Source organism: Pelophylax lessonae (assembly GCF_965119305.1).
Source record: "Pelophylax lessonae genome assembly, chromosome: 3".
NCBI classification, from domain to species: domain Eukaryota; kingdom Metazoa; phylum Chordata; class Amphibia; order Anura; family Ranidae; genus Pelophylax; species Pelophylax lessonae.
Window position 1 is genome coordinate 315,319,266 of NC_138770.1, and position 16,705 is coordinate 315,335,970.

At 45.2% G+C, this 16,705-nt stretch overlaps 1 protein-coding gene across 1 annotated transcript in view; it reads left to right on the forward strand.

The window, feature by feature from the left end:
• Nucleotides 1-505: 505 nt before the first annotated feature.
• Nucleotides 506-16,705, forward strand: part of EIF2B5 (eukaryotic translation initiation factor 2B subunit epsilon) — an 89,256-nt gene continuing 73,056 nt past the window's right edge. Inside the window, exons 1-2 of the mRNA XM_082251679.1 lie at nucleotides 506-696; nucleotides 16,259-16,383. Coding sequence (XP_082107805.1) covers nucleotides 574-696; nucleotides 16,259-16,383 — 248 coding nt within the window. The 5' untranslated portion in view covers nucleotides 506-573. The remainder of the gene's footprint in view (nucleotides 697-16,258; nucleotides 16,384-16,705) is intronic.

The window sequence follows — 16,705 nt, forward strand, 5'->3', positions numbered from 1 at the left end:
GATGCCATTAAAGTTCAGGAGCGTGTAAAGTCAGAAGTCCCAAAAAAGTTTGGTAATATAGTGTACATATATATATATATATATATATATATATATATATATATATATATATATATATATATATGTGCATATATATATATATATATATATATATATATATATATATATATATATATATATATACATACACATATACATATATATATATATATACATACATACATACATACATTTATGACAGAGGTTCTAGCCCCCTCTTTCCCACTCTATCTAAAATGAGGTAATTTAAAAAAACAAACGGTTAGAGCCGCTATTCTCTCTCATGTAGAGATGATAAAGTGCCATCTTGTGGCCAATATGAATATAAGACATAAATGTTTACAAAAACGGGATTACTGTGCAGTGTAGCTAGATGGCTGGCCCTTCTTAGGTGAGTTCAGTCAAGAGGTGTACCAAGATGGCTGAATTGGCGCACGGAAATGTACGTTGGTTTGACTTCTCTGGGACACCGTAGAAGGTGCCGGGTGACAGAGTACGGTGGCTTGGAAGGCTTAGTGGAGAAGCGTGTGAGCTATGGCTGCGCGGGTTGGGAAGCGAGGTGGAGGGGGAGAAGAGGAGCAGCCTGCTCTGTATGCGGTGCTTATAGCAGACAGCTTCAATAGGAGGTTTTATCCGATCACCAAGGACCGACCACGGGTAAGAGCTGGAGTTTAGGGCTGACAGCCATGACATGTGTCATTGCCTCATCATGTCACTGATCCCTTGTTTATACAAGCATGGGGCATCTGAGCTGATTTTTAAACATTGTTCATGTTACCATATGGGCACTTGTCTTTATTTTTCCTTTTCAATGGGTTATCATTACTTCTAAGTTCCAGCTGTATTACATCTTCATCCTCGGTAAATGTATATTCTGGGTGGGGGATGGATTTTATGTTGTTGTTATTACCCACTTTACTTCCAACATGTTGCACCCCCCTTCCCGTCCAGACCATTGTGCCGTTTTCAGCACTGTGATATTTTGACTGACAATTACTCCTTTATTTAACACTATCCAAATTAATTTTATATCATTTTTAGTTTAGACAGAGCTTCTTTCTGGTATTTAAAACGAAACTTCATCTAAAAGTTCCACTTGTTTGCATCCCCTCCACTCCACCGCCACATTTGGCATTTTTATGTGGTTTGGGGGAGCAGATACCGGATTTTGACAGATGCCTGCTCCCACTTTTGGTCAGATCACCGCTGCAAACGAAGCGGAATTTTGCTCCGCACCCCCTCCCCTGCAGCCGGGACACATCACAGGTCCTAATAGACTGCGGGACCATTCAGAAAGTGCAGTGTGGCTCACTTTCCTTACCCAAGATGCTAGTTAAAAATCGGCTCGGATGAGGACATCGCTTTATTCCTGCACAGGTAAGTGTGCTTATATTAAAAGTCAGCAGCTACAGTATTTGTAGCTGCTGACTTAATTTTATTTGAGAGGTGAGACTGGAGCTCCTCTTCTTTCATATATTTTTTTTTTTTTTTAGTGGTTGGGAATCTCCTGTACCATGTCTGCAGCACTGCATCTCCTGCAGGGGCTGCGGAGGAGTCTCACTTACCTTTCGGTTAGGTGCCTTACATTAACCACTTGCCGACCGCTCACTGAGCTGGTACTGCGGCAAAGTGGGTCGATACCGTCCAGCGACGTAGACCTACGTCGAGTGCGATCACGGCTCACAGGGCACGCTCCTGCATGCCCCGCCAGCCGATTCTGGTCTGATTCGGCAGAGAACCAATCAGTCACCAGATACAGACCAATGATTTTTGGTCTGGATCTGGTGATCGGTTCCAGCCAATGACATCATGTTCCTGTGTAATGTAAACACGGGCAGGGGAAGTGATGTAACTGTCCCTTCTGGAGCCCTTTCAGTTTCAGGAGAAGAGAGAGACACTTTAAAAATGTGAGTTCCACCAAACACTACACTGGCACACCTCACATAGGCACATTTAACCCCTTGATCACCCCTGATCACCCCCCAAACCCTTCACAGTGAACGCTATATACAGTGGTATACAGATCTTTTACTGATCACTGTATTAGTGTCACTTGTGACTCTAATTTGCGCTTGCGTCAGGCCCAAATAGGGTTAGGGCACCCACCATCTATCCCCTAATAAAGTGTTAACCCCTTGATCACCCCCAGTTAACCCCTTCACTCCCTATCACTCTGTGCACTAAATACAGTATATAGGTAAATACTGATCACTGTATTTAGTGTCACTTGTGACCCTAATTTGCGCTAAGCCCAAATAGGTTTAGGCCACCCACCATCTACCCCTAATAAACTTTTAACCCCTTGATCTCCCCCAGTTAACCCCTTCACTCCCTATCACACAGTGCACTAATACATACAGTATATCAGATAACTACTGATCACTGTATTTAGTGTCACTTGTGACCCTAATTTGCGCTAAGCCCAAATAGGTTTAGGACACCCGCCATCTATCCCCTATAAAGGTTTAACCCCTTTATCTCCCCCAGTTAACCCCTTCACTGCCCTGTTACAGTGTTCACTATATACAGTGATTACCGATCACTGTATTAGTGTCACGGGTGACACAACTTAGGCTAGTTAGCATCAGGGTCCCACTACACCACCGTTATTTAGCGTCGGTTAGTCAAGTACACTAACACACATACACACACACACCTCCATTACTAGTATAGTGTTTGAACAAATCAATATCTGATCTGATCCGAACTATACTAGTTTAGTGTTCCCAAAGCACAGTGTTTGCACAATCAGCACTGATTCCTGCCAGCACCTGCGTTTAATCCCTCCGCCCAGCCCACCCTACCCAGGCAAGTGTAGTAATCAATAGATTACTGTCACTTCCAAAAAACACAAATCACACAAAACTGCTGCGTTAGCAGAGTCAGGCCTGATCTCTGCTAGCACTAGCAGTTTTTTTTGTAGTGACCAAATAGTCCTTAACAACCAGGTGCTTTTTAACCTGTTAGTCACACTACTGTACCGGTAAATTTAGTTACTAAAAGTCCAAACGTTGGTACAGTAGTGCAAAGGCTTACAGTATACTGACCATGTCAAATGAGAGCTATGGGGAAGCCTCACTGGCAGAATCAGGGTCAGTATACAAACCTGATGACAGCAGCGGCTCCCTGACAGATAGCTCCGGCGACAGAGGGGTCCCTGCTAAGGTCAGGCATACCCGACCCCATTCTGGAGTTGCTGAAATGCAAGAACCGGTTGTTTCTCGTATGCAGCAGAGTGCCAGTACTAGTGCCGCTCACACTTCTCGTGATCGGGCAAGCACGAGCGGCCTAGTACACCCTGGACCTAGTACAACCAGCACTGCAGTAACACTTGGTGACGTGGCGAGTCCCATAAGTGCAGTTGAATCTGATGCGGTGGCTAGCACGAGTAATGGCCCGCAGTCACTGCGTATTCGAAGACAGGCCCGTAGTGCCCTCTCTGAAGCGCTGGCATGTCCTAATTGGCAGCCCACAGATTCCACAGCGCCAGTACTTCCCCCATTCACTGCCCAACCCGGAATCCAAGTGGAAACAGCTGGTTTTAATCCCATTAACTTTTTTGAGCTGTTTTTCACTTTCTTTTCAGATCTATTGTGGATCAATCAAATTTATATGCACAACAATTCATCGCCGCCAACCCAAATTCACCCCTTGCCAGACCATTCGGCTGGAATCCTATAACGATTCACGATTTTAAAATCTTTCTGGGCCTATCCTTCAACACGGGCATTACAAAAAAGAATGGATTGCGGTTATATTGGTCCACTGACCCAATTCATCAAATGCACGTGTTCTGTGCTGCTATGTCCAGGGCTCGATACGAACAAATATTTTGATTCATGCATTTCAGCGACAATGAACTCTGTCGTCCTCGGGGAGACCCTGAATATGATCGGCTCCACAAAATTCGGCCCCTCGTAGACCACTGCAATGAGCGGTTTGCAGCCTTGGTTACCCCCCAACAAGATGTCTGTGTTGACGAGTCCCTGGTTAAGTTTACTGGCTGCCTTGCTATCAAACAGTACCTCCCCAGCAAGCGTGCCAGATATGGGGTCAAGCTGTACAAGCTGTGTGACAGGGCCACAGGCTATACAGTTAGTTTCCATGTCTACGAGGGAAAAGATAGCTCTGTGGAGCCCCCCGACTGCCCAGACTACATAGGGAGCAGCGGCAAGATAGTTTGGGACTTGGTGTCCCCCTTATTTGGAAAGGGGTACCACTTGTATGTGGACAATTTTTATTCAAGCGTGCCACTTTTTAGACACCTCTTTCAATTGCAAATTGATGCTTGTGGCACCGTGCGATCTAATCGCCGGGGCTTCCCCCAATGACTAGTAAATGCCCCACTGAGCTCGGGGGAGAGAGCCTGCTTGAGGTGCGATGAATTGCTTGCAGTGAAGTGGAGGGACAAACGGAACGTTTTCGTTCTGTCCTCCATTCACCCAGACACGGCAGTCGAAATTACTACGGTCACAGGTGTTGTTGTTGAGAAGCCCCTCTGTGTCCACGACTATAACCGTAAAATGGGAGGAGTGGACTTCAACGACCAGATGATGGGACCATACTTAATTGCCCGTAAGGCCAGACGCTGGTGCAAAAAAGTGTCTGTATACCTATTTCAATTGGCTATTTACAACGCTTTTGTTTATAAAAAGCATCTGCCGTAACATTATCCTTCTTTCAATTCCAAGAAGAGATAATCAGAGCCCTTCTGTATCCAGCTGGTGCTCCTGCCCAAATTCCCAAACCAGATGCAGTGAGCCGGCTGCATGAGAGGCATTTTCCGGAATTCCTCCCGAGTACCCCTACTCAAAGATACCTCCAAAAAAGATGCCGTGTCTGCAGCAAGCGCGGATTTAGGCGTGACACCCGTAATTTATTGTCCCGACTGTCCTGACCGACCTAGTCTTTGCCACGGTGACTGTTTCCGTCGCTACCACACATTAGTGGATTATTAGCGTAGGGTACAGCACGGCACAGTTTAGGGCACATTTACACAGGGTCTCAAAAGATGTTCGATGGCTATCGTCATTTTGAGAGACCCTAACCTGGAACTCTAACGTTGAAGAAAAAAAAAAATACATAAAAACATAAAATAAAAAAGCCAAAAATAGTTGTCGTCTAAGTTATTTTTATGTTCTTCTACACTTCCTACTGTACTTTTACTGTACTTTGTTTGTTTTTCATTCTTTTGTTAACCTGTTTCTCTTGCAGGTACCCGTCGGCTGCCACATTGATTTTATATATTCTGACACAAACAGTGTTTGCGCACAGCATATATGGATACCTCTGATGGCAGCAGCTGTGGTAGGTTGATTTCACCACTGCAGTTAAAATACCTTTAGGTATACGTGGAATATTGTCATGTATACCCACCATTAAAATCAGTGGGTTTGGCTGTTTGAGCGGTTAATGGTGTGTAATACTACACAATATTCCTGTGGTGATTTCTGTTAGGTTCTCTTTTTTTTTTTCGTTCAGCCCACAGGCTGCATGAAAAAAAAAAAAAAAAACCTACACTATATGCCAAACAAGGACCAGCAATGTACTGGTACGTTGCTGGACTTTGAGTGGTTATACCAGGATGATGCCTGCAGATTTAGGCATCACCTTGGTATTGTTTTTAACAGCCAGCGGTCTGCTTACATGTAAAAGCAATCCTAGCGGATAATTGGCCGCTAGACTGCTTTTACATGCAGTGGGAGGGGACTCACCCCCCTCCTGCCGCCTTCCACGTTTTTTCTCAGGCTCTCCTGTCCCACCGGTTAACCCGAGAGTACAGTCGATGGTTCAGTTATCTAACCATAGAGCTGATTGGAGATGAGAATGGCTCCAATCATCTCTATGGCCTAAGATATCGGAAGCTACGAGCATTTCATGACTTCTGTTTCGCCAGAAATAAACAGCGCCATTTTGAAATTGGGAAAGCATTTTAACACACCAATTTTGGTGTGGTCAGATGTGTTAAGGTCAGAGTAGAGATCTAGAGTCTTAAAGACCCCAATTTTTTTTAAAAAAAAGAGTACCTGTCACTACAGATTGCTATCATAGGGGAAATTTAAAGTGATAACAATAAAAATGATTAAAAAAAAAAAAATGAAAGAAAATGTGTCAAAATAACATAAAAAGCAAAAAAAAAAAAAAAAAATAAAGCCCCCCTGTCCCCCCGTGCTTGCGCACACAAGCATTGGTCTAGTGTCATATGTAAACCGCAATTGTACCATGTGAGGTATCGCCGCGAATGCCAGGTCGAGTGCAGTAATTATTGCAGTAGACCTCCTCTGTAAGTCCAAAGTGGTAACCTGTAAAGACTTTTAAAGGCTTTTAAAACCGTACGTAGTTTGTTGCCGCTGCACGGGCGTGCACAATTTTTAAAGCATGTCATGTTTGGTGTCTATGTACTCGGCATAAGATCATATTTTAAATTTTAGCTAACAATTAGGAATTATATAGTGTATTTCTGCATTAAATATAAAAAAAGTTTTTTTTACGCAAAAATTGCGTTTTGAAAATGTGTGCGCAAATACCGTGTGACAAAAAAAATTGCAACATCCACCATTTTGTTCTGTAGGGCCTCTACTTTAAAAAAATATATAATGTTTGGGGGTTCAAAGTAATTTTTTTAGTTTTTTCTTGGTCTTCAAGTGTTTAGAAGAGTGGGTGATGTGTCGCTAAGATTGAGCATAAAATGCCAGGACTGTTCAAACACCCCCCCAAATGAGACCTTTTTGGAAAGTAGACACCCAAAGCTATTTGCTGAGAGGCATATTGAGTCCATGGAGTATTTTACATTTTGCCCTCAGGCTCCATGCACACAGGGCGTCATAAAAACGTGCTCCAAAGCTGTTTACATAACGCCGGGAAACAGCAGCTGTAAAAACGTGCTTTCAGTAGCTTTTCCTACTAGCGTTATTGCACGTTTGGCCACAGTAGCTGTTAGCAGCGTTTTTTTCTGCCTCCATTCAAAATCAATGGTTCCCTATGGGAGCCTATTGATTTGAATGGAAGTCACACCGCAGGTCGGATCAGGGTGATCCGACTTGCGGTGCGACCTGCACTGTGAGAATCTTGAGGGGGAACTCCACGCCAAAATGGGGAAAAAAACGGCGTGGGGTTCCCCCCCAGGTTCCAAACCAGGCCCTTCGGATCTGGTATGGAATTTGAGGGTAGCCCCGTGCCGAAAAAACGGCGTGGGGTCCCCCCCCAAAATCCATACCAGACCCTTATCCGAGCATGCAGTCCGGCATGCCAGGAAAGGGGAGGGGACGAGCGAGCGGCCCCACCCCCCCTGGATCATACCAGGCCACACGCCCTCAACATGGGGGGGGTGTGGGTGCTTTGGGGCAGGGGGGGACTCTGCACCCCGCACCTCAAAGCACCTTGCCCCCATGTTGATGAGGACAAGGGCCTCATCCCCACAACCCTGGCCGGTGGTTGTGGGGGTCTGCGGGCAGGGGGCTAATCTGGAGGCCCCCTTTAACAAGGGGGCCCCCGATCCCGGACCCCCTCCCTATGTGAATGGGTATGGGGTACACTGTACCCCTACTCATTCACCCCATAAAATGCAGTGTATGGAAATGACGACAGGAGACGTTTTGGAAAATTTATTAAAAATCTTCATCCGGCTCTTGTCCTCTCCGGGGGTCTTCTCCTCTCCGAGGGTCTTCTGCTCTTTTGCTGTCCGCCCTTCTTGTCTTCTCTCCGGGGTCTTCTGCTGTCTTCTCCTCTCCGGGGGTCTTCTGCTGTCTTCTCTCCGAGGGTCTTCTGCTCTTTTGCTGTCCGCCCTTCTTGTCTTCTCCTCTCCGGGGGTCTTCTGCTGTCTTCTCTCCGAGGGTCTTCTGCTCTTTTGCTGTCCGCCCTTCTTGTCTTCTCCTCTCCGGGGGTCTTCTGCTGTCTTCTCCTCTCCGAGGGTCTTCTGCTGTCCGCCCTTCTGCTGTCCAATCTTCTTGTCTTCTCCGCTCCGGTCTTCTGCTCTTTTGCTGTCGGCTGTCCTTCTTCCTCCGGTCCTCCTCCGACGACGTCTTCAGCGATTATGCCGGCCTCTGGTCTCCGCAGCTTATTATATAGCCATTAGGGGCGTGGCCGCCAGATGACGTCATCGGGAGACCACGCCCCCTTGTGTCACAGGTGACGTCACCTGTGACACAAGGGGGCGTGGTCTCCCGATGACGTCATCTGGCGGCCACGCCCCTAATGGCTATATAATAAGCTGCGGAGACCAGAGGCCGGCATAATCGCTGAAGACGTCGTCGGAGGAGGACCGGAGGAAGAAGGACAGCCGACAGCAAAAGAGCAGAAGACCGGAGCGGAGAAGACAAGAAGATTGGACAGCAGAAGGGCGGACAGCAGAAGACCCTCGGAGAGGAGAAGACAGCAGAAGACCCCCGGAGAGGAGAAGACAAGAAGGGCGGACAGCAAAAGAGCAGAAGACCCTCGGAGAGAAGACAGCAGAAGACCCCCGGAGAGGAGAAGACAAGAAGGGCGGACAGCAAAAGAGCAGAAGACCCTCGGAGAGAAGACAGCAGAAGACCCCCGGAGAGGAGAAGACAGCAGAAGACCCCGGAGAGAAGACAAGAAGGGCGGACAGCAAAAGAGCAGAAGACCCTCGGAGAGGAGAAGACCCCCGGAGAGGACAAGAGCCGGATGAAGATTTTTAATAAATTTTCCAAAACGTCTCCTGTCGTCATTTCCATACACTGCATTTTATGGGGTGAATGAGTAGGGGTACAGTGTACCCCATACCCATTCACATAGGGAGGGGGTCCGGGATCGGGGGCCCCCTTGTTAAAGGGGGCCTCCAGATTCCGATGAGCCCCCTGCCCGCAGACCCCCACAACCACCGGCCAGGGTTGTGGGGATGAGGCCCTTGTCCTCATCAACATGGGGGCAAGGTGCTTTGAGGTGCGGGGTGCAGAGCTGCCCCAAAGCACCCACACCCCCCCCATGTTGAGGGCGTGTGGCCTGGTATGATCCAGGGGGGGTGGGGCCGCTCGCTCGTCCCCTCCCCTTTCCTGGCATGCCGGACTGCATGCTCGGATAAGGGTCTGGTATGGATTTTGGGGGGGGACCCCACGCCGTTTTTTCGGCACGGGGCTACCCTCAAATTCCATACCAGATCCGAAGGGCCTGGTTTGGAACCTGGGGGGGAACCCCACGCCGTTTTTTTCCCCATTTTGGCGTGGAGTTCCCCCTCAAGATTCTCACAGTGCAGGTCGCACCGCAAGTCGGATCACCCTGATCCGACCTGCGGTGTGACTTCCATTCAAATCAATAGGCTCCCATAGGGAACCATTGATTTTGAATGGAAGAAAAAAAACGTATAACGTGGCTTAACGCACGTTAAGCAACATTATGGAGCCTTATGGAGCCTTTAGCAGCGTCAGACGTTTTTTGCAGCTTGACGCTGGAGCTCCTGAACCCACAGTTTCTGGGTTTTTTTTGGAGCTGTAAAACGCCTATGCCACTTGGAGCTCCTAAAAGCTCTATGTGTGCATGAGGCCATAGAATAACATGGATGGGCGTTCTGCAGCTGCAAAAAAAAACGTCTGACGCTGCTAACAGCAGCTGTAAAAACGTCCAGTGTGCATGAGGCCTAAGTTTCAGGAAAATGACAATTTTTGTTTTTATTTTGTTTTTGGTTTTTTACACAAAGTTGTCACTAAATGATATGTTGCTCACGCATGCCATGGTTATATGTGAAATGACACCCCAAAATACATCCTCCTGAGTACAGGGATACCCCATGTGAGACTTTTTGACAGTCTAGCAGCGTACAGGACCCCGAAAACCAATCCCCACCTTTAAGCTTTCTAAGGGCGTAAATTGTTGATCTCACTCCTTACTACCTATCACACTTTTGAAGGCCATGAAATGCCAAGATGGCACACCCCCCCCCCCCCCAAATGACCCCATTTTGCAAAGTAGACACTCCAAGCTATTTGCTGAGAGGCATGGTGAGTATTTTGCAGCTCTCATTTTTTTTGGAAAATGAAGAAAAAACAGGAAAATTATTTTTTTTTCCTCTTTATCAATTTCCAAAACTTTGTGACAAACAGTGAGATCTGCAAAACACTCAACATGCCTCTCTGCAAATAGCTTAGGGTGTCTACTTTCCGAAAAGGGGTCATTTGGGGGGGAGGGGGGAGGTTGTGCTGTCTTGGCATTTCATGGCCTCCAAAACTGTGATAGGTAGTCAGGAGTGAAATGAACAATTTACGCCCTTGGAAAGCCTGAAAGTGGTCATTGATTTTCGGGCTCCTGTACTCTACTAGACTTCAAAAAAGTCTCACACATGGGGTATCCCTGTACTCAGGAGAAGCAGCAGCATGTATTTTGGGGTGTCATTTCACATATACCCATGGCATGTGTGAGAAATATATAATTTAGTGACAACTTTGTGTAAAAAAACAAAACAAAAAAAAATAATATCTTTCTCGGAACTTGTGGCAAAATATAAAATATTCCATGGACTCACCATGCCTCTCAGCAAATATTACTTTCCAAAATGGGGTCATTTGGGGGGAGGGGGGCTTGTGATATCTTGAAATTTTAGGGCCTTCGAAACTGTGACAGGTAGTGCGGAGGTGAAATGCACAATTTACGCCATTAGAAAACCTGAAAGAGGTGATTGATTTTCGGGGTCCCGTACACAGCTAGACTCCCAAAAAGTCTCACACATGTGGTATCCCTGTACTCAGCAGAAGCAGCAGAATGTATTTTGGGGTGTCATTCCAAATATAACCATGGCATGTGTGAGAAATGTATCTTTTAGTGACAACTTTGTATTAAAACTTGTGGCAAAATATAAAATATCCCATCGACTCACCATGCCTCTCAGCAAACAGTTTGGGGTATCGACTTTCCGAAATGGGGTCATTTGGGGGGGGGGGGGTTTGTGGTATCTTGACATTTCAGGGCCTCCTAAACCATTATAGGTAGTGAGAAAATGTAATGAAAAATGTACGCCCTTTGAAATTCTGATGGTGGGGATTGGTTTTCGGGGTCCCGGGTGAGCAATATATCATTTCAATGACAACTTCGTGTAAAAAAAAAAAAAAAAAAATATATATATATATATATATATATATATATATATATATATATATATAATTTTTTTTTTTTTTTGGTCATTTTTCAAACACCTGTGAAAAAAAATGAAATATTCAATGAGCTCAACATGCCTCTCAGGACATTCCTTAGGATGTCTTCTTTCCAAAAAGTGGTAATTTGGGGGGGGGGGTTTGTACCGCCCTGCCATTTTAGCACTTCACGAGATAGGCAGTCAGAAATTAAAGCTGCGTAAATTCCAGTATTTACACCATAGTTTGTAAACGCTATAACTTTTGCGCAAACCAATAAAAATACTCTCACTGAGATTTTTTTTTTGTCAAAGACATGTAGCTAAATACATTTTGGCCAAAATATATGACATAAATTGAGTATATTGGATATTTTTTAAAAGACAAAGTTGAAAATGTAATTTTTTCTCTGAATTTTCGCTCTTTTTTTTTTTTTTTTTTTTTTTTTTTTATTAATATCGCAAAAATACCAAAAGAAAGCTCTGTTTGTGGGAAAAAAAGGACGTAAATTTTGTTTGTGTACAGCATTGCATGACCGCACAATTGTCAGTTAAAGTCACGCAGTGCCGAGTGGCAAAAAGTGGCCTGGACGTAAAGCAGGAAAATCCTCCTGTGGTAAAGTGGTTAAAAAATGGTGCCGCCCGGCGCCAACACGTCACCGCGCATGCACCGTCTACCCGGGAATAGCTGAACGTGTACGGGCTTTCCCGAGTGGCAGCGGCACATGCGCACTACACCGGAGAACTGGTAAGTGGGACCCTCACTCGAGTATAAGCCGAGGGGGGCTTTTTCAGCTGGTGTCTTCAATACTTTTTCCTTGTGTCATTCCGTTTTATTACACATAACTTAATTTCTAAACTTATTTGTATTAGTTTCTTTGTATGTATGGTTAACGACATGTGGCAGAAATTTCATGTCAATAACACCTTTAGAAATATATTTACCTAGAAAAATGGTGACGCGTTCAGTACATAATTTTACTCACTGTATGTGCGTAATTAGGGAGTTTAGAAGTTAATATACAGGTCACATAGAGGATGAAGACCAGATGTACAGGGAAGGAGGTGAAAGGATTAAAAAAAAAAAATAATAATAAAAATTAAAAACCTATCCCGCAATTTAACCTCTTGCCGACTACTTAACGCATATATGTAGCGGCAAGGAAGGTGGTCTTTAACACCCGACCACAGCACTTATGCGTCCATGGTGGCCTGAGGTTTTGTGCTGAGAGTGCGCTCACGGCATGTTCCTAGCACACTGAATGAGCTTTCACTGACTGCTCTCAGGCAAGGCTTTTGATCAAGGGCCAGTGGGATGGGACGATCATGTGACGGCTGTGAGAGCCAATCGGTGATATTTTGATACAGAAGCCATGTTAAGGGGTTAAAGAATGCATGCAAATTAAATCCAAAAATCAACCCTCCATACCCCCCACCATCAATCTGCTGCCTCTTTTGGTCTGGAGCCAATGAATGATCTTTCATCCATCAGGTCCTTCTCTTTACTCCGTTTGTAAGATGAAGGGGCAGGCCGTGACATGTAAACAGTCGTACTGTGTACATTTTGTGATCATGGTGATTGGTTATTACAGTGATCACATGGTACAGAGACATGCAGAACAGCTCTGTGAACCAAGCTGGGAAGGCATGACCTGCATCCCTAACAGGGGCACTAGCTGACCAAGGGCTGTTTCTGAAGTGCTGTTTATCCACTTGAAGACCAGGCCTTTTGTGGAACTTTTTGTTTACAAGTTTGAATCAGTATTTTTTGCTGGAAAATGACTTATAACCATCAAACAGTATATATATATATATATATATATATATATATTAGCAGAGGCCCTAGGGAATAAAGTGGCGATAGCTGCAATTTTTTATGTCAATCTACGGTACCTACAAATGTCCATAGGCGACGCTTTAACGTTATTGCTCTTGTACTAACATTCTCAACAATACCTCACGTGTGGCGCGAACACCATTTAACTATGTGTGCATGACTTGTGTATGCGTTATATTTTTTTATTTGTACACTGTCCCTTTTAAAAAAAAAAAAAATGTTATTATCACTTTTACTTTTTGTAAACATCCCTTGTAATAGAAATAAGTATGACAGGTCCTATTTATGGATAAATCTAGGGTCAAAAAGACCTCAAATCTCTCCTTTACCCTTTTGAAGTTTACTTCCGCCCTAGACTGGACATGACTTCAGGACGTCGCTCCGGTCCTCCAAGTGCATAGAGGCAATCAGAGATGACCTAGTCTCTCACAGCCTCTTTAATCAGCTGGCCACACTGTCGGATTGTTTTGCAGGTAAGCTGCTGGAAATAGTAAGCCTGGGAAACACCGGTGAGCTGTGGGAGAGGCCTATCCCGCTGCTTCGGAAAACAATCCAGTGGCTAATGAGCTGCTCAGATCGATTTCATAAGAAAGCAAACCGCTGGCTTAAAAAAAAAAAAAAAAAAAAAAGATATCGGGGCTATGGCTGATGGCTTCAGCCATAACCCCGGTAAACCGGCCGATATCGGTTTTCCGTTGCCGATACCGATATTTTGGCCATTGTGTGTGTGTGTGTGTATGTGTGTGTGTGTGTGTGTGTGTGTGTATATATATATATATATATATATATATATATATATATATATATATATATATATCCTCTGCACGTAAAAGCATTCAAAACGCCAAGTTTGGCTTTTTGCAAATGCTGTCATTTTTTTTATTTTTTTTCAAATCTGGTGCTGAGTACCCGGAAGTGATGTCATGACATCACTTCCTAACTTTTACATGGAGAACCGTTTAGAGCCGAATGCAGCTTTGATCGGGTCTTCGGCGGCCGTGCAGGCTGTTTGCCTGGGTCTCCCGGTGGGACGGGAGACCTGTGCGAGCCGCGGAGGGGGGGGGGGGGGATGTCTCGTCGCTCCTTGTAATGACAACCAAGCGGCTTCTCAATTGGTTGAAGCCCATTCTTGTTGCATTTTAATCGCCTAGCTTTGTCAGTGGTAAGGCATGATGATGTCACCCATGTCTGCCATAAGCCAGAGGCCAAGGTAACATAACATATTGATTGGTATAAGCATAGCAAAGCTCCTAAAGTATCCTAAGGTTTGCTAAACGCCAGTGCCCAGTGGGTTTTTTTTTTTTGTTACCTAAGTGGAGGCCTCTGGTGTCCTTAACAACAAGCGAATAGCTTGTTTTTAAGGAGTAGGTCGGCATACCGGCTGCCACGTCCTTTACAATGAATAATCATCAGCTGTTGGTGGGCTTCCCCGCTGACAGCTGAATGTAAAAAAAACATTGCCAGCAATAAAAAATAGTGAACAGAAACAGTGTGGGGGGACTGCCCCCCTATCCTTTGGGTCTGGTATGGGTTATAAGGGGAACCCCACACCAAACTTTAAAAGAAAAGGGCATGGGGTCCTCCCCAAAATCTATGCCAGACCCTTATCCAAGCTTGCAGCCAGGCAGGCCAGAAAAGCTAGCCCCCCCTCCTGAACCATACCAGGTGTAATGTTCTGGTACCTTTGGGTACCCTAATTACTCTTTCATAAGTGTATGCGCCCCACCATTCTCTTTTGGTAAGGTGCGCATACACCTTTAAGACTGATGCTGTCATCACTGAGCGCCGGACTGGATGGCTATTTAGATCGCCGGCTCTCACTCACATGTGTTCGTTCAAACTGCTTTGTGCCTTGATGCTAACCTGTCTTGAAGCTCTCATGCTTGCAAGCATACCTCGCTGTCGGAACCACGCTGCGCTGATCCCTGTATCCCGCTACCGGATCATCCGCTCTTGCCGAACCTCTCCTCTGCTACATTGCTATTAGTGATAAGTACCCCACAGGGGAAACCTCTATAACCTTTATACTAAAGCTTACACTATCTAGCTCTGCATACTAAGGACTATTACTACATCTGTATTATCTAAGATTGCTAGCTCTTGAGCCTACTACCACCTGTTCTTGCACTGGGTTGATCTCTCTTGTATGTCCACCTGCTACTCTGTCATCTGCTACCATACATGATTGCTAAACCTATCTGCATCCCATCTGCTACTATCTTACTTTCAAGAACATTTCCTTTCAAGTGTCTGTCATCTACCATCTCTACCCAACCTGTCTCTTCAGCCTATCATCACTGTGTTACTATATACATAAGTCACTCTAGGAAACATCTTATTGAGTGTGTGTATTTACTTGCTGAATTGAGATCCTCCACACATGATGAGTCATTGGGAGTTGGGATTGGTGTCTCAGCGTTTCTCTACATGACTACTGAAGTGGAATATTTCTGCAGCTGAAAATCCACATCATACGTAAAACGCAGGAGCGTTACACCAGGCCTCATGCCCTCAACAAGGGGCGGGGTGCTTTGACATCTTGCTAATCCTTAACTGATATCATCTAAATCTAGAAGATGAAGACTATGCCAAAAGTACTGTAAATTCTTTACTGAATGGCAGTTATTGGGCTGCTTTTGAAGCTCTTTTGGCTATACTTCTCCTGTAGGTCACAGGAGTGCACTTAGTTGTCCACTTCAGTGACCCAGATTTAGCTGACAGTGGGCTAAAGTCCGCTGTTGGCTGATGTCACAAAGCTGGTCCATGCTCTGCAGGGATCCTGACAATAATGCTGGGAACCGCCCAGGTGCCAAACCAGCGTGCTGCTGAGAGCCTGAGCCAGCTGCTCCAGCCCTCACCACAGCCCAGTGCCTCTGTGAGCGCTGGAGGGGCAGAGCACAGAGTGATGACCGACGGTCACCTCTGTGCTCAGAGTAGACTTAAGAACTGGGTGATCAGTTGTCTTTATTGCTCAGATCTCAGTGTAGAGGCAGTGGGTGCAGCTCAGATCGATTCAGCCTTCTAGGTGAGTTTGATTGTCTATTATTTTAGATTCCCACACTTCTCTTTTAAATATGGTAATGCAAAGATATGTTTGTTAATATTACAAGTAGCAACAAATCATATGAGTCTTAGTTGAGAGCAGTCAGAACAATGTAAGCTAGGGGTGTCAGGACAAATATTCTAGATTAGTTGCTTACAGCTTTTGCATATTTTGCAGTCTTTCAATATGTGCACCAGTACTGATCTCTTGACACAACCTGTAAAGAAATGATTAATTTCAATGTTTTTTCTTTGTATTTCAGGCTCTTTTACCACTGGCAAATGTGGCTTTATTAGATTATACACTGGAATTTCTTACTGCCACTGGGGTTAAAGAAACATTTGTTTTTTGCTGTTGGATGGCAAATGAGATTAAAGAACACCTAAGGTAAGACTGAAAATTCAGGAAACTCCTGCTAATTTAGTCCATCATGGGTCATTGACAACATGCCTCTCAAATTGGTGGGAAGATGCTCTCTCCCCCCTCAGGGAGATGGTCAGAATGCCACGCTTGCTGTCACCCTGCTGGCTCTGCCAAGTGGCAGTGGGCCTGGAACTATGCAGGCACCATCAGATGGGAGGTCAGCTTCAAGAGAACACATAGATTGGCTAGCCTAGGCCCTAGAGAACATATTCTCTAGTGGGAGTTCTCTGGTGAGAGTTGTTCTTTATAATGCTGGATTTAGCAGATGTCAGTATAGCCAAAGCTT